At 41.4% G+C, this 18,081-nt stretch overlaps 1 protein-coding gene across 2 annotated transcripts in view; it reads right to left on the bottom strand.

Moving 5' to 3' along the window:
- The window catches only part of HELB (DNA helicase B), a 451,751-nt gene extending 437,151 nt beyond the window's left edge, over positions 1-14,600 (bottom strand). Inside the window, exons 1-2 of one of the 2 annotated variants that reach the window (XM_069229147.1) lie at positions 14,144-14,600; positions 6,165-6,527 (exon numbers count right to left, since the gene is read on the bottom strand). In XM_069229147.1, the coding sequence (XP_069085248.1) occupies positions 6,165-6,527; positions 14,144-14,459 (679 nt within the window). In that variant the 5' untranslated portion in view covers positions 14,460-14,600. The remainder of the gene's footprint in view (positions 1-6,164; positions 6,528-14,143) is intronic. The other variant, XM_069229148.1, reaches the window with a different exon arrangement.
- Positions 14,601-18,081: the final 3,481 nt, after the last annotated feature.

Genomic DNA, 18,081 nt, shown 5'->3' with positions numbered 1-18,081 from the left:
TCATCATCCGTAAGGTAGATGTGGTCTACGTAGGACAATGCCTCAGATTCAATGTCGTGTAAAATTGAAGTAACATGGGCTGAAAACAATCCTGGACTGTTTTAAACCCTTGTGGGAGTCTGCAAAATGTTTCTGGGAGCCTAAAGTGCTAAAACTTGTTAAGTCTCTACTTTCAGGCACTATATTTTGGCAGAAAAAACATTGGAAGTATCCAAGATGGTCTTGTATTTTTTGCACACTATATTGTAATAAGCGCTGTACTGTGTGCATTTTGAATGGCAAATGTGCGTGTATGACTACTTGAATGTCTGTCATAGAAGACTATTCTATATGAATGGTCGAGTTTAGCTACAGGGAACAATGGATTGCTCACTGGTGAGACACAGGGTTCAATTACGCCCTGGTATTATAGCTGTGCTCATGGGTGCTCTAGTCTCGACTTTCAGTTTCTTTCAATTCCAGATGCTCTTGAAGATTCCAGCGAACTATTGTGACCTCTGCTGCACTGTCTAGCAATGACAGTGCCCACTTCCTATTCTTCAGAAAGGCTCTCATCCCGAGTGGCATTTCGTACAGAAATCGCAGCCACTTTTTTTTATTATTGGGGTTTTTTTTCCTGGGGAAGTTTCTCTTTTCTTAACAGAAACTCCTGACGAGCTTTGTGAGTCCTTTCTCAGTTTAGTACTCTGTTTGCTGCTCTGACCGCCCACCTCTCTCACTGAGTTTATCCGGCGAGTCCTGAAAGGAACGGTATTGGCGTGTAACAGTATATTGATATCTATCAGGCGTTTCTATATTATCTCTATTTCTAAAATTATTGTGATTTTGAGGGGTCTCTGAATGTGGAGATTCTCCCCAATTCTTTTTTAGGTGTTTGTTTTTGTTTATTCCAACGATTTTTAGAACTCTTCGGTGCTTGCTTGGGAGAATCCTTATTGGATTCACCCTGTAACTGTGGTTTAATCGGTCTGGCCCTCAGATTATCTCGACCAATACTAGAGTAGGTCTTAGCGATAATCTTTGGCAGCTCGCAGTCCTGGTCCTGTACATGAACATCCCGCAGCTGCATACGCACTGCTAGTGCAATGGCTTCCCCTTTAAGATTACTTAATATTATTGAAGATATAGTGGCAAATCGCCCATTAATTGCATCCGCAAATCCAGGGCCGGGGCAGCCCCATATTCATCTTGAATTTGTTTCAACACTTTTGGAAGACTGGCAAGTGTCAGTGTACTGTGTGCGGTAGTACACAGCATGGCAAATACTATGCCCCAAGTATTCTTCCTTATATTAAAGAGTATGCTTAAATTAAGTGCAAATGTCACCAAAATAAACTACAATGTGGGACACTGTCATTGTGCCTGAAGAGAAATTACTTTCCAAGGCTTAAAGTGACATGAAAAACTGTAAAAGAATTCAACACCTGCACCAATGAACATCTATTCAACATTGCATACAAATGGAGGAGTAGTACAACCTGGTATAATGACTGAAGAGGCACCTATTGTTCTCTACAATCTTGATTGTACCTTTTTTATATATTTTATGGGTTTGCTACATTAAGGGTCCTGAAATGTGAACTGTAGATACATAAAGATAATCATGTGATTTGTGTAGAAGATGATCATTATTAAAAGGGAGTGGAACTGCTCCAGCTAGTGAGGGCCACTTCATTGCAAAGTCTAACAAGTTGGGTATTTCGAATATGACATTTCTTTTTTTTTTTTAAAGGACCTGCTTGCTGCATCCATCCAGTGATCTTTTGTTTTTCCCTCTAAAGCACCGAGTCTGCTCAGTATTTCAAGGGTGGCAGTCTGAGTATAACCTAGGTAAAATCAACCATTGTTCATAGTTAACAGTCTTATTAATATGTTACTGAAATCCCTCTATCGATTTCTAGGTTGGTGTATAAGATCACAAACAGCCAATTATGTGCCATCATTTTACTTCTCAAATGGAATGACCACGATTTTTACTCTATTCACCAGATATCACAAATGCTTTTTGTATGGATTACAGCTTGACTCCATCGTAGTTCAACCTTAAGAAAGCAAGAGGTTTACCTAAGTTCTTCCCTTCACTATACAATTTTATTGATGACAGAACAATTCACAAATAGGAAGCCAAAAGAGTTTTACATTTTCACTTGAACTGAGACAATTGCAAGATTCTGCCATCTTTGCACAGCCATAAGTGAGCATGCATTTACAAATCCTATCGAAATTATTTTCATCATTAGATGGTTGCTTTATTAAGCTTTCTCGTAAAATGTCTAAAGATTCAGGGCCTACAACTACCACTGCTTTCAACCTGGCACATTTGTTCAATCAAATCTAACAGATTCTTAAAGAGTTTCCCAGCCTGCAAGTCAATTCCAAAACTGGGATCTTACAGTAGAAATATTTAAATCCTTAGTGAACAGCACCTGGCATTTTGCGTCTCTTCCCCATTAGATATTAATTATGCAGTACAAAAACGCCAGAAAACTCTGCTGCCTCGTGTAATGATATTTGTGTCTTGACCACTGACTCCACATTGCACTTAGCCTAGCAGCACACCGTCACATTAGTGACCACCAGATTCATTTTGTCTATTGACTTTATTTTAGCACCAGCCACTGCCACGTTAAAAGCTGCAAGTAGTTTTCTACTTTGTCATGTTTTTATTCTGCTTGTTTTCGGATTCTTTCCCACCAAGGGCTTAGGCTGATAAGAATGTATTAGGATGGCATGGAACGGCTTTGTTTTGAAGGGTGGCTTGGGATTTTGACCAGGTCCCAACGTGTTCTTTTCAAAGCTGGCCTAAAGTAATCAGCATTTTTTTAATAATATATTTCTGCAGTGAGAGGGAGTTTCTAAAATGTTCCTCTCTTGTTTGTTCAAAGAAAAAGAGGCAGAGACCAGATGGACCAGGGTGTGAGTGATTCAGATCTCAGACATGCTAAGGACGTTGAGGTGTGTCATCCTTCCTGTGAGGATAATTGATTATATATATATATATATATATATATATATATATATATATATATATCCCATATCAATTCTGGGATATGGCGATCTGATGCTAATAGGAGGGAGATGAACCATTGCCTCATGGTGATGCATATTTTTTTTAATTCTTGTTATCCGCTTTGCACTGTGACTATGTGTGTGTATATATATATATATATATATATACACACACACACACACACACATATATACACACACACACACATAGATACAGATACATATATTTGCTGTGTATATTGTAATTGTATTGTATTGTAATGATTGGAGAATCATTTGTACATGTTTTCATTTCATTGCTGTGACCATTTTTAAATATGTGCTTTCTGCATGCTGACCTTCCTTTACGAACCATGAGAAGTGAATTAATAAATTTCTTCTTTAGACTAAGAAGCGCATTCCAGAGATTTGTGTCAGTGCATGAGTGTTTGAGCTCTGTCATTAGTGAAGCAAACCATTTTGCCTTAGTCGGACAGTTCAAATTCTATTAGGACAGTCTAAATTTCTATTGGGAGATCGCTATCTGGGAAATGCAAACCAAGGATGACTATGGGCAAAAGGCCCCCTGAAATGCACCCCATAAATAGTGGTGCACATGTAGAACACACATATACCCAAAGGGCATAGGTGTCCTCTATTGTTCTTCAAAAAAAGCATTTTGGGGACTTGAAGTCAATGGTAATTGCATTTCCTAAATACCCAATTCGCATTTAGGAAATTCTTTGTACATCTGAATAGGGAATCACAAATAGGTAATCCCTATTTGCAATTTCTTATTCAGAGGATCACAAACTGAGATTTCTACTGGGTAGAAATCATAATTTGTGATTCCCTAAAGGGCTTTGTAAAACCCACCAGACACCAGGGAAGATTTAAAAAAAAAAAAAAAAAAAAAAAAGGGAGGGTGGGGGTATGGCCATACCTCCACCCCAAATAAATGCGGACAAAGTTGTTCTGCACACCGGTGGGCAGATGGGTAATTTACCCCCAATCCACTCCCTTCAGAAAGCCTACTAGAAGCCAGGGAATAAAGAAAAAAAAAAAAGAAAAATTAAAAAAAAACAGCGGGCTGGTGGCTACCAACCAGGATGGGCATGGGTATGCCCCCCACCCCAACTAAAGTCTTTCAGCTCTCCCCTACACACTAAAACATGTTATCCCACGGCAAGCAAGAGGACATTTGATTATTTTGGTTTTACATTTGGGCCATGAGAGCTTGGCTAACTCTCAAAATCGTCACACTAAGAATGGCGAGGGCTGCACTTTTTGGACTTTGGGACGCAGCCATGTAGAAAAATCCACAAGACCTAGACACATCTGAAAATTAAACATCTGGGTGAGTCCAGGGTGGTGTGCTTCACATGCACCCGCACCATTTTCTTACCCACAATGCCCTGCAAATCTCCAATTTTGCTGGAAATCACACATTTTTCTGATGGAACCTTCCGGAATCTGCAGAAATCCACAAAATTCCTACCACCCAGCATTGTCGCACATATACCAATAAAACTTCTGCCCCACTTGTCAGCCTAAAAATATTTTTTGCAAACTGCCCTTTTGGATCCGCTTTGGTTCCCCCTCAATTTCGACATGTTTTTGGCTCTTCCCTGTCACAGGCACTTGGCCCACCTACACAAGTGAGTTATCATTTTTATCGGGAGACTGAGGGAAACGTTGGATGGTAGGGAATTTGTCACAGTGCGGTGATCCCACACAGAAATGTGTTGAAAATTAAATTATTTTGCTAAATTTGAGCTCTGCTGAGGATTCTGGGTAAGAAAACAATGGGGGATCCATGCAAGTCACACCTCCCTGGACTCCCTCGGGTCTAGTTTCCAGAAATGTTTGGGTTTGGTAGGTTTCCCTATATGGCTGCTGAGCCCAGGACCAAAAACGCAGCCTCCACCCCCAGCAAAAACAGGTAGTTTTGCAATTGATAATTTTGATGTGTACAGATTGTGTTTTAGGGCATTTCCTTTCGTGGGCATTAGTCCTACCCACACAAGTGAGGTACCATTTTTATCGTGAGGAAAGTGTTTTTTTGGGCAAATTTTGAAGTTTCAAAGGATTCTGGGTAACAGAACCTTGTGAGAGCCCCACAAGTCACCCCATGTTGGATTCTCCTAGGTGTCTAGTTTTCAAAAATGTTGTTTTGTACTATAAGCTTTGTTCTTCTTTAGTTGTTCCGTTTCTCTCACTGCGCCGCAAGCTAGCTTGTGTTCCTTATGGGTTCCAGTTTTTCTGACAGTTTAGTCAGTTGAAGACTGGATTGCCTTTGCTTAAACATGCTTTGCTGGACTTATTAATTCATCTTTAAATCTGCTTATAACAATGTTCATCAGGTGTCGGTGGCTGGTCAATTGTGAGGAGAAGTGACTCTACAATTAGCGGATCCCTTCCTGGAATGAAAGTGACAGTTGAGGAAAGCACACACCGTGTATTCCACACAAATCACAGACATCGAAACTCTGACGTCACCAAGGCAGGCAGAGACATAGGACAAGGGAGACACAACATAACAAAAAAAGTCAACAGGTATTCACACAGTCAGTTACTGATTAACTTGTCTGTACTGAATGAAAACAAACTGCTTTTAACAAAAACCTGCAAAGCCCTAAAAAGTGCAATACTAAAACAAATTGTTAAGTTCTGTGAAAAACTCCTTGAATCCTTAAATTTTTGATTATCTTTGGAATCTCCTTCACTCAAATAGCCACAGAAGCCTGAAGTTGCACATGCTCTGTCAGTGAGACAGCACTTTCGGTCATGTTGTCACAAAAGAGCGGCAGCAGCTGAAATTCGGATTTCCATTCAGCTAAGGTTAGGTTTGCATGAAGAAAGCAGCAATGGCGATTTTTCTTCACTACAGACTAAAGCAATTTTTGTTAAACCGATCTGCTCTCCATTTGGTGAAATGTTTTAATAGTGAAAGGAGCCTCTTAGTGTGAGGACAGCTGCTTGAAGCAGGTTAGAACCCGTTATTTTCTGCCTCTGTGGCACAGTCTTAACTGATAGATTCCTCCACTTCACCAACACAAGACAATGACATCAGTAGAAATCTACCTGAACTTGTCCCCCAACACCCTTGATCAAAGGTTTAGGAAAACCTTAAACTTAAGTATTACATACGAACAAATATGTATAAGTGTACTTACAAGACGACCGTACATACTTCAAGATGTTATATCCACCTTTCTCCGGATCCATTGCTGTCGAAAATTCTTGCAATATGTCTTCCAAGTTATGAAACGTCAACAATAATTTCTGTGGAAGCCACTTTAAAAACTTCTCTTTAAATTCTTCAGGAACGTTACATTCTTTCAAAAACAGTGGCAGTACACCCTCTTTTTTTGTTCTGAAATGGGTGCGTAAAAAATAAGAAGGAAAACCTTTCATGTAGTACATTGAGCGAATAGGTTTCATATACACATACACACGTACTTCCCACCAAGGTCCAAGCAATGGAAAACGCCCTGTTACTTCAAATTTCTTTTGGCAAATGTGATCGTCTATTGTAACTGCAATATAAAAATGAAAAAGAAACACACATCAGCATAATCACAGAAAATTATCTGTATGTGTATATATAGGATTACTTCAACACAAACCTAGTCAAAAAGCAACAGAGTGATGTACAGGGTCAAAGACAAGCATACAGTCAACAAGGGATAGGAGAGGCAGTTAATTTATGGATTGTTAATGCACTGTGAATTAGTAGTCTTTAAAAATGTGTATCTTCAACTCTTTCCCAAATCGGAGCAATGTTGGGGTGGTCCTAATAGATACAGCAATGTTGTTCCAGAGCCTGGATGCATAGATGGAAAAGGTCTACTGCCTTGTTTTTAGGTCGAGTCTTCCAGACATTGGAGCTGCATTGTTTGCAAAAGATCCATTGCTGGCTTACCTAGAGCTTAACTGGGCTTATGGCCCACTCATTCTTTACATTTGGTTGGCTTTATTGTCACTCTCATTTGCTTGCTTTTTATTCTATGGCTTTCCTTGTTGAAGCTTATCAGTCTTGTGTCTGTCCCTTCCCTGGGGCATAGCCTCTTTCCCATCTCTCTGAATGGCTGGCTTTTACACCTTCCACAGCTAAACTTTAAGCAAACGTTTTTTTCTAGCTTAAGCGCTTCATGTGAGTACACGTATTTTCCAGCTGTCTCCCTCGTGTGCTTCTTCCCGCCCACACATGCTTGTGTTCTCTCTTGCCCATGTGATTCTCTGCCCGGCCCCAGTTCTCTCTGTGCTGCTTTCTCTCGTCCATGTAGATACCAAAGAGACATATTGCCTTTTCTAAAGCTTATTTCTTTTTCATACTTATTAGTCTGCACTCTGATGGTATCCTGGGTGCAGATTTGCTGAGAACCACCAAAAATTGTGACACACTCGTCTGCAAGTTAAGCGGGTTGCTGGTCGGGCGGAAACTTTTTTGAAGAGGCTTTATTGGTAATATCAGTAAAGTGCCTTCTATCAAGCTCACCTTTTGCGCAAGACAAACTTACTACACATTAACGAAAACAAAACAAGCAATGTGTTTTTTCAATCAACAGGATACTTGAAGAATGCACAGTAAACAAAGCAGAGAAGTAATTATGAGTCACAATAACTGCAGGTACCCGACCAAGCTCTAATAATTTTGTTTGGACATATTAAGACATGACTTTGGTGACAAGGGACTGATAGTGAAGAAATAAAATTAGTGTACTGCATGAAAATCCTGGGTCAATCAGCAATTATGGGCATTATCATATAATATGTGGTATGATATGTTATTTGTCTTGTGCTTTATGCCACTGAGTTTGCCTGAAAGTCCTAAAGGGAAGACAAGAAAGATGGGGAAAGCATCCCAGGTGAGACTAAAGGAGGGGACAAAATAGGGAAAGGATCCTTATGGATGGAGTAGTCACTCCCACATATTAGTGTCTATTACCAGAAGGCGATGTAGCTAGCCAGCCTTTGTCTTCTGAGCTCTCAGGAAATGTAGAAGCAGAAATGGTAAGCAGGAAAGGGTAGAGTGAAATAGGAGAAAAGAGGAGATCGAGGTTAGGTTTAAAGGGTGACATGAATGGCAGCAGGCCATGACAAGGCAAAGTCAGATAACAAAAACAATACTTTTATAAGGTGGTATGTGCGGGCCTAAGGAATCAAAGACTACAAGGAGTGAGTGAGTGAGTGAGTACAATGTGTCTAAGGGTAAAGAGTTGGTAAATAATATGGCAGCAGTGATTATAAATAATTATGATGCATTTGAAAGCTAATGTCCTGTGCTTAAATCCACTGAATGGAAGCCAAGTGTGCTTTGTTTGCTGAAATCTCAGTTGGGCCTGGAGTACTTAAATATTCACAGAGATTTAAGGGAACCCATCCTCCACACAACAACCTCATACAGCCTCCCCTTGCCCACTTAGACTTCCATCCCAACCAGACCTTGATGTTGACACCGCTAATTTAATTAAAGGGCACTAAATGTGCACTTGTGATTAGTCAGTCCATCACATTTATGATGTTTTAATCATTTATGAGTGATATTCATAATGTAAAAACGATGCAATCGAGCATGCCCAGAGTAACTTCTACTGGCCCAAATACATTTAAGCACTCCAATAAATTATACTTGTGCTAAGTGAGGTGCCATAAATGACACAGGTATGCTAACATGTGGATCCTGAGCTTGCTGTGCCATGGTCTTCAAGTTGCAAACGCTCAATAGGGCCCAATAAGGCTGAAATAAGCTTAGGGCTGCTTATTAAAGTTCAGATGGGGCAAATACTAAACAGTTAGACTTGATTATCCCTTCTCCATTGAATCCAAAGATGAGGCTTAACCACCTGCTGCCCACTGTGTGATCCAGAGGACTGGTCTCTTGCTAAGAGAAGCTTAGCACAGGACAGATGCATGGGGCTGTGAAAGCCGAGCATGGAGGAGCCAGCGGACAAGAGCAACACCTGTGATTTGGAAAGACCAAAAGAAAGACCTAGAGCTCTCCTGCAGTTAGGTGCCATGTATCAGCAACACACCTGAAACTAAAAATAACTTATTGTGATTGACTCCAACAAAAGCTTGGGCCAACTTTGAACCTGTGGGACAAATATTTGCATGCAAACTGACACTGCACTGGAGCCACAACAACACTATGCTGAGCGCCTGCACTACCGCATTGCCATATGCATCCTTCCTTCAGTGACAACCATGTCAGCACAAGTTCCGTGTGCCTCCCCTCCTGCATTGTCATGAACACCCCTTTGTTAACCTGGTTGTCAGAGTGAGGCCAATACACCACACCCTGGCACCACCGCTATAAAATCCAAAAGCAAATGACCACAAGAGCCCATGTGCCTCATACACCATTAGTCATCTTTGTGATCCACAAAGATGAATGCCATCTCTTCCCTCTGGTACAGGGTAAGAGTGATCACCCACTACCCATCCAAGACAGCGCTCGACAGAGCTATTCCTACACATGGCCCGAGAGAAGCTGAATGCACCCATAAAAGACAAAGTCCAAAGAGAAGGTACTTGTCGCTTCTCTGAGCAGCAGAACTTGGTTAGAGAGTTCTTGCAGCAACAGTGGCAATGCTTGCATTAAGAACTGCCTGACCTACCTTACATCAAACAAGTCCTTGAAAGCTGACTAGAAAAAGGATGGAGTGCTTTCAACAGCTGTCTGAAGAACCAATTGAACCACACAGAGACTGAAACTGTCCCAGAGGCTCAGACATTGGCTACAACCAGACAAAAGACAAAATAACACTAAGAAGGGCACACACCTTTTTGCCGCCACCTCAATCCTGGCTATGCTGCTGTCAAATACAAGTAGGATCAATACCATAACTGGACAGAATTAATGCATGAAAGAAAAAGTCAAGCCTAGGGGTGGGCGAACATGTCTGGCAAATTTCCAAACCAGCGACATTCACTGCATTTTTTTCAAATGCAAAGCGGAACTGAGGCTGATCTTCTTCATGGGTGCAAAAAAGCCAAATCACAGTTGCTTTTAGAATCACTGTGAGGGGTCTGGTAATGCATTACCCTTAAAGCTAATTGCAGTCAAGTTTAATACATTGCCCTGAACCCAGGCAGTGCTCTTTAAAGCAACTACACCAGCAGATAGTGAGAGAAGAATTTTTGATTCCGTGCATTCCCTACTGTGCAAGATGACGAATTCCTATTCTGCAGGCCCTTTTGCTTTCTTTCATTCTATCCTTTTTTCAGTCAAGGTCATGCAGATGAGAAAAAAAGGAAACAAAACGAATTGCTCGTGGTTTTGCATGCACTCACCAGACTCCTAATTAAGGAAATATTTTACCCCCCTTGCCAACATTCAGCAGTATAAATTTAGAAACTGTTCAGTACCTAACAGACCACAAAATAAGACTGGTCAGTACCAGCTCTACAGCAGAAAATACTTTCAATATTCTAGACATCATTGAGGAACTCAACATAAAACTGTTAGACTTAACTGGGCGAGGGTACACCATGAAACTGAACATTATGCACTCAGAATTCATTATTCTTTCCAAGAATACATTTTCTAAAAGAGATAAGGCTCAATCAAATAACATTTCTGCTTGTAAATTATTTTAGAACTGGCTATATTTAGCTAATGATCATGAAACACCTCCTTCATCGCAACAATTATTTGAAGGACTTTTCTCAAACAAATCCTAAATAATTTGTTGATCAAACTGACAAGTCTTATCACCAAGATACTGATACTGGGTTTTCAGAACCCAAATAGTGCGCCTTTCTGTAGACCTACTTTTCTGCTTTGGTCTGGAGACACAGACTACATCATAACTCTCCCCCCCCACCCCAAGCACACACACACCCAATTATGGTTGGAACACTCCTTAACAACTAGCCAACTTAGAAATACAACCCACCAAGAGCCATCTGAGGCAATGTTTGGAATTCTTAAAATGTGTCAAATTAAGCTTTCTGTAGCAACTTCCAGAATTGCCACCAGAAGCCGGCTCACACTCCGCATCAAAATGAGATCATCAGCTACTTCCATTCGGACCTCACAGGAACCCTGAAAGTACAGGGCTCACTCAGTGAAAGAAAAGTGACACCTGAACGTTATGGAGTGAACAAATGGTTAAATGAAGATGAAGGACTTGCAGCACACAGTACAGTCTTAGAACGTTGATGGCAGAGTTGATGACTCACATAGAAAAGAGTAAATTAATGTGAATAATATACTCTAAGGGATATCAAAAAGAGGTGACAGTCAGTCAAAACAGACTGCTACAGAAGACACCATATTGTTGTATTTGTATGATACAATACAGGTGATGCATATCACGTGAAAGGATACAAATTAAATGATAACAGAATATAGCTAGTAATCATCATATAAATAAGTTATGCATTCTTTCTGGACTGTGCAAGGTTAAAAGTTTCAACATGTTTGACAAATTCTGTGTACTGATGGGCACTAGGCTTCCAATAACTTGCATGAATTCTGCCTGTTAACTATTATACCTAGCAACTTTGTTCTGCCTAGTAAATCTGAACTTACTTCACTTATACCATGTGATTCAGCACTTTTGCTTAACAACTTTTGATATTCACGCCTTACCACGCGTCATGAATATCATGAGATTTGCCTCAGAAGCACGGCAAGTAAACCACCAAGGCACGCTTTTAGTACTGTTTCATGTACTTGTATCATGCAGTGTGGAAATTTTGTTCTTTTGGCAAAACAGTGAATAGAAACACAAGAGTTTCAGCTGGAAGAAAAGAGGTCATTTGATGACGGTGGGCATTGCTTTGGACTGGAAAGCGTCTTTTCAAAAACCTTAAGACCATATTATCCACACAGGGTTTTCTTACTACAGCCAAGATTTAAGATGGGTATTATATGAGGGTGCTGGGTTTTGGAGTATGCTTCTAAGAATTGACAGTAGGAGAAGTGTACAACTAGAATTATAGGAATTTTGTTCATGATTACTACAGGCAGTTTTGAAAGAAGTAATGTGTCACATATGTACATTATATGCTTGCCGTTTTTTTTTTATACACTAGACCCATGTTTTCCAAACTTTTTAGAACCACAGTACAATTTTTAGAATGACAAACTTTCGCAACCTACCTAGCTTTACTGGACATGAGGTGGGCGATTATTTGATTTAACTAAAGCATTGTGTAGTAGCGCACTGTTTACGGATAGCACATTTTCTATTACCATCTACAATGCAATTTGAGCTATGCGGGTTAATTATTTCTTAGCATTGCACACGATTGCATGGAAGTCTTGCAGAGGATGAGCCTTTTCAGTGGCAACTGCCACTAAACAAAACTCTTTCTTTGCCCCTTTAGTTGTGTTGGGGTTCTGATCCGCATAAGTTCAGAAAGACCTAAAGAAATGGCTTTCCTAGCCCCAAGCTGAGGTCTCACCATCCGGCTAGGGTGTTTGGTTTGTGAGTATTCTGGTTGTATAACAAAAGCGCACAGGAATTGGCGAATTTGATTGCAGACAATGACATAATACTTAAGCTTTGTGGATCCTGATAATGCTTCAACAGGAACTTTCCTTTCCTCTGAAAGGCATTGGACCTGATGAATTATTTTGGGCGTCGGAGAAATAAAATAATAATCTTCATTTACTAAAGGTTTGGGTAAAATAAGAACCAGGCATTCCAAATTAGAGTAATTAGGCATAGATTTTAATATTTGTTTTTTTCGTTTTCTTGCATTCCTACTTTGCTGCTACCTGTTCGAATAAAGGAAATTAGCACCACCTCATGGTCATTCCTATATTGTCTTACGGAGGAGTGATTTACTATCTTTGTTAAGGACTATGAAACTAGTAAACATATGCTCTACTTCCAGTTTCTCCACTTCACCAAAGATTGGTATCCTGGGAAAATCATGTTGCCAACTTGTGTCTCATTTAAAACATCTGTCAAAAAAACTGATTACCTAAAGCAACGGTGTAGAGTTGGAGCTATGTAGCTACCATCCTATTGCATTTTGGTGAATCTACCAAGGGAATGGGCACATCTTCAGTCTCACTGGTAATATCCAGTGCATTTTTTAATCATATGCTTACTAGGAGATTTTACAGTGGTTCTAAATACTTCCAGTCTTGCCAAAAACATAGTAAAGAAATATGTTCAAAAAGTGATCGCACAAGATCACACAATTTGATTGAATACAATGATGGGGTTGCCCACAGTGCCTCTTGGGTTCATATTTCCTACTAGGCCACAATTGGGTAAAGCAATTGTACTCCAGTGGCAAGGTCTAGAGGAAGTCCTGCCTAAGGAAGCACCACTGTGTGGTAGCCCTTGCCCAACTTTAGAATACAGTATACATTTCCAGCACATTTAAGTGAAGTGGTAAACCTGATATTAAGTGTAATTATAAATGTTTCATGGCTACTGGACCTGGTCCTGTGCTAATAGGTGTTTTTCGACATAATGCAGGGTAGATGCTTATATTTGTCCTTTGCTATTCCAAAGCTGTACCAGTATTGTTCTTGTCTCTCAAAAGCTGCAATAGCGAGTAGTCAGTAGTCAAGACTTAGTCCAGGAGGTGATAAAGGGTTTAAAGATAAAATACAGTATTTAATGTAATCACACTTCAATAACGCAATCTCCAGGTGAGTTATATATTTTAGGATGCCATCATTTAGAGGAGATGGATTCAGAATGAAACCTCAAAAACTCGCTATGCAACTCCTAGTCAACCCGCTGAGCAGCAAAGGTATTCTGATATTGCCCTGCGTGCGAACTGTCCTGAGAAGTGACAGAGGAAAGTTGTGCACCCAAAACCCAAGATGCATTACGCTGTCACACGAAAACCAGAGAATAGAAACATGGTGATTCTGATTACATAGACAGCCATCCTAGAAAGACATACCAGCCCTCTCACACTCATGTGACCGATGCCACCTGTTTTCGGGTTCATTCATCGAATGTGATTTACCCTCCTGAACACCGGACTCCACCCTCACATTTTTTATTTAATTTAAATGTTGACAGGTATAGAGGGGAGCTTCAAATCTCACTTTTAGAAAATCAAGAAAGGTAATATTCTGGGGGATCAGTCGCAGGGCCCCTCTATGCCATTAGAGTATCACTTTTTCTGATTAATAGTCCCTCTAGAAGCAGCACCATTCCCCATTTACCTGTGCGTCTCCGACAGAAAGCTGACTGCAGGACGACTCCCCCTCCATCCATCTCCTCTGAGTCTAGGAACTGGGGCTCTTCTTCTTCCTCATCTGGACCGTCATCATCCTCTGAGGACTCCCCGTCGCTTAACCCAGGTTCCTTGAGGGGGAGCAGGGTGCCCCATAGCATCTGCAGTCCTCGAAGGCGCCCATTACCACATGTCAGGCTCTTTGGTGCTCTACCACCCGAGCTCTGGCGCCTGCTCACCCGCTTGCTTGACCACTGGCTCAGGCGACGGCTCTGGCGCTGTGTCTGAGTGGACAATTGAGCCATGCTTAAGCGTTGGGTGATGTGGTACTGCCCCTTACCCGGCCCCGGCCCCGGCAGCAGCTGCAGCCCCCCTGGACCTGCAGTGCATTCCCTCTAAGCCCATGCCTGCAACCTCTGGAACTAGTGCTGAACAGCTGTTTGACTGCGGAACTCGCACGACGCCAATACGCAGACGATGGGAAGTAGCAAACAGTAATAAGAAGCTAGACGAGTCCACAATAAATTAATTTTCTGATGTTACTTTTTACTCTTCCCCTTAATCAAATAACTTAAGAATTTAATTTAGAAGACGCCTCATGAGTTATAATGAGAACAATTGTAACATAAGCACATGGCAGTCAAAAGTTCAGAAATTAGCAAATATTGTAGGAGCAAACATTTGCGATGGTATTGTTTTACTGCGTGTTTCAATGCAAATACACATTTGAAAAAAAACTTTTTTGCGCGTCCATGAGACTACAAATAATTCATTTCAAAATGGTCGCCACACTAGCTACGAGCCGCAGAGGATTTGCGAGCCTCCGACGTACGTGACCCCTGGCGCATAGACATAGAAGATGACTTGCATGCTTCTTTTATAAACAAAAGCACGTCGTCGAAAATGCGACAATCTTACTATGTTTTTTTTCGTTTCTATTTACTTAGTTCAGGAAGTAAATAACTTTTATAGCACAGTATTCGGCATATGAGGAGCAAATATGTGGACAACAATACCATATTAATGATAGACTAGTTATAATAGTAAACAAAATAATTCAGTTGAAAAAGAACACACTACTGCTTGTTGGTGGCTGTTTTTACTGAATATAACTAATGTACTGTGTGATTAGAGTCTCATCGTGGACGCATAAATTGATTCATACCTTCAGACTGTGGAGAAACACCACAGGCAATTCTATGTCAGGACGGGAGGCTTCGGATTATGCTTTCTCTTCCTTTACTGACAACACACAGCAGCCAATAGTAAACAGTAAAAACAAAACTACATTTCTCAAGAGTCTCACTGCCTCGTTATGACCCCCCAATCAGCACCAGCCATCCAATATATATATATATATATATATATATATATATATATATATATATATATCGCTCAGTCACTATAACCTGTCTTCTTTCTGTGCTGCTTCATGCAGAAATAAGTACTAATATTCTTTATTGATTTTTGGCTTATGTGTTCTTTACGGCGCAACTGTTTGCCTTCAGGTGCCTTTGTGTAAGTTCTGATTGCTTGCGCGTTGCATTTCCGTGGTTACTGCCCTTATTTCGGCCACGTTGTGAACTGCCGGTGAGGAGCGTCAGGGGAGGCGCATTATTACCATGGAGCAGTCCTCTCTCTGCCGCAGTGATTGCGCATGCGCACAACTCATCTTTTCAAGTTCTGTGGGTGCATGACTTTCATCAGCAGAGAGAAGATGGCTGAGGGGACTGTGATAAACCTTTGAAGAGCTTAGCTCTAGGGGAAGTGGTGCTGGGCGCTTCTACATTACAAAGACTTTCCAGCCTACCGGCAAGGGTCTGTTTGACCTCTTTGGCACCTGGCCCCCCCCCCCCCCAATTAATTAGTGCAGTGCATTACAGGGACCTCTGCTTATTTAAGCATTTACTCTGCAAATATGGCCCAATATAAAGAAGATGAGCACTATGATGAGCACTATGGGGAATATGCTGGTCAGTTTGACCAGCACATGGAAAAAACCCTGGTGGAAGCCCTTGATTTTCACGTGCAGGACTCAGTAAATAAGGCTTTAGTAAAGGCCTTACGTCCTCTTGCGCAGCCTATATTTAACTTTGGGATCAGGCACTTTGCCGCAGGCTCTGGGAACCCCACCCTAGTTGAGGACTATCTAGATGAGCCTGGCCGATCACATTTTTACCCCTTTGAGCAAACCAATAATTTGGTGCTTAACAACCATGAGTATGGTGCCTTTCAGAGTCAGGGCTCTGAGTCCTTTTTGCAATCAGCTCATAACTCAACCAATGAGTCCTCGGTTTCAGATTCTGAGGAGAATTCAGCTTCTGCAAAGAACAAAGGCAAGCATAAACGTAAAACGCATCACACAGAGAAATCAGCCTCTTCTCCCCGTCCGACTAAGAATCTTCTGTTTGATCCAGATAATATAGTGCACCCCAGGTCCTCAGAGTGGACTCCTTGTCAAGAGGTTGCAACATATGTGCAATCACGTCTCAGAAAGAGTTTTGAGAAGGATATTCATAGTACTCTGGGATCAGCATGCCCGCTTCCTGCGCTCGCAGGGAAAGTAGCGGAGACTCCAGAATTAGACCCGCACATGGTGACCTTCCCTCAAAAAATATGCAAAGGACCAGAAAAAAGGTATTGACAGGGCCTGGTGTGGATGCCAGGACAAACTATTGGACATTTCAGGTCCTCTTACTAAAATTCTTCATTTGGCGGTTCAGGCCAAAGAGTCTCAGGAGCTTATTGATCCAGACATTTTGTGGGAATGGGCCCAACGGGCCATTTGTCTTTTGGGGAGCGCTAATTGTCATAACTCCACAAAGCAAAGATAGTCGCTTCTGTTACAAATTGACCTGAAATTAGCGGAATTAGCTCCATCGGATGCTGGACCAGCTGCAAAAGGCCTTTTGTTTGGAGACAAGTTCGTTAACAATGAATCTGTCAACACAGAAAAATCCCAGTTAGATCCGGCTCAGAATATAGACTTCCTGGGTTTAAAGATAGATTCCTTATTGACTCAGTTAAAGCTCCCTTTAACCGATAGATTGGCTATAAAGAAATAATTGGAGAGAGCTTTGTCTGCTCCTTCGATTTCCTTGAGGGTCCTTGCCTGATTGGTGGGCCTCCTACCATCATCTACTCAGGCCATTTTCCCAGGTCTGTTGCACTATCGAGCTCTACAGAGCCTGAAAATTCTTCACCTTCACAGAGGCCTGACTTATTCCCAATTGATTGTTCTGTCACAGGAACCTCGGACGGAGCTTCAATGGTGGCTGACTCATATGGATGATTGAAATGGCAAGGACATTTTCGCCTCGGTTCCAGAGGTGATCATAGAGTCAGATGCCAGCAGATGGGGCTGGGGAGCCAGATGCGGGCAGATAGAAACTGGGGGGACGGTGGTCCCCGGAGGAACTTCAATTACCCAATAATTGCTTGGAGCTTCTGGTGGGCTCATTTGCAGTAAAGACCTTGTCCCAATTCAAATCGAAATGTTGTATCCTTTTGAAAATAGACAACATATCAACGGTAAGGTACATCAACAAGTTGCGGGGGGAGACAGTGTCTCGGATGTTGGCAAAAATTGCAAGAGATTTTTGGCATTTCTGTCTAGAGCACCAGATTTCCATAACCGCAGAATATATTTTGGGCAAGGTGAACATAGTGGCAGATTGGAATTCAAGATATTTCAGGGATGCCAGCGATTGGTATCTTCACCCCAGAGTATTTCGGTTCCTGAATCATCTTTGCATCTTTGGGGCCCGTGCATGGTAGACCTGTTTGCATCCCGACTGAATGCACAACTTCCACACTTTCAACAGTTGGAGACCGGATCCGAGCACTCTCAGCTCAGATGCCTGGACGGGAGGATTGAATTATGCCTTTGCCCCGTTCTGCATGATTACACAGGTCCTCTCCCAAGTA

The sequence above is a fragment of the Pleurodeles waltl genome, chromosome 4_1 (genome assembly GCF_031143425.1).
Source record: "Pleurodeles waltl isolate 20211129_DDA chromosome 4_1, aPleWal1.hap1.20221129, whole genome shotgun sequence".
Lineage (NCBI taxonomy): Eukaryota > Metazoa > Chordata > Amphibia > Caudata > Salamandridae > Pleurodeles > Pleurodeles waltl.
This window is presented reverse-complemented; position numbering and strand designations above follow the sequence as displayed.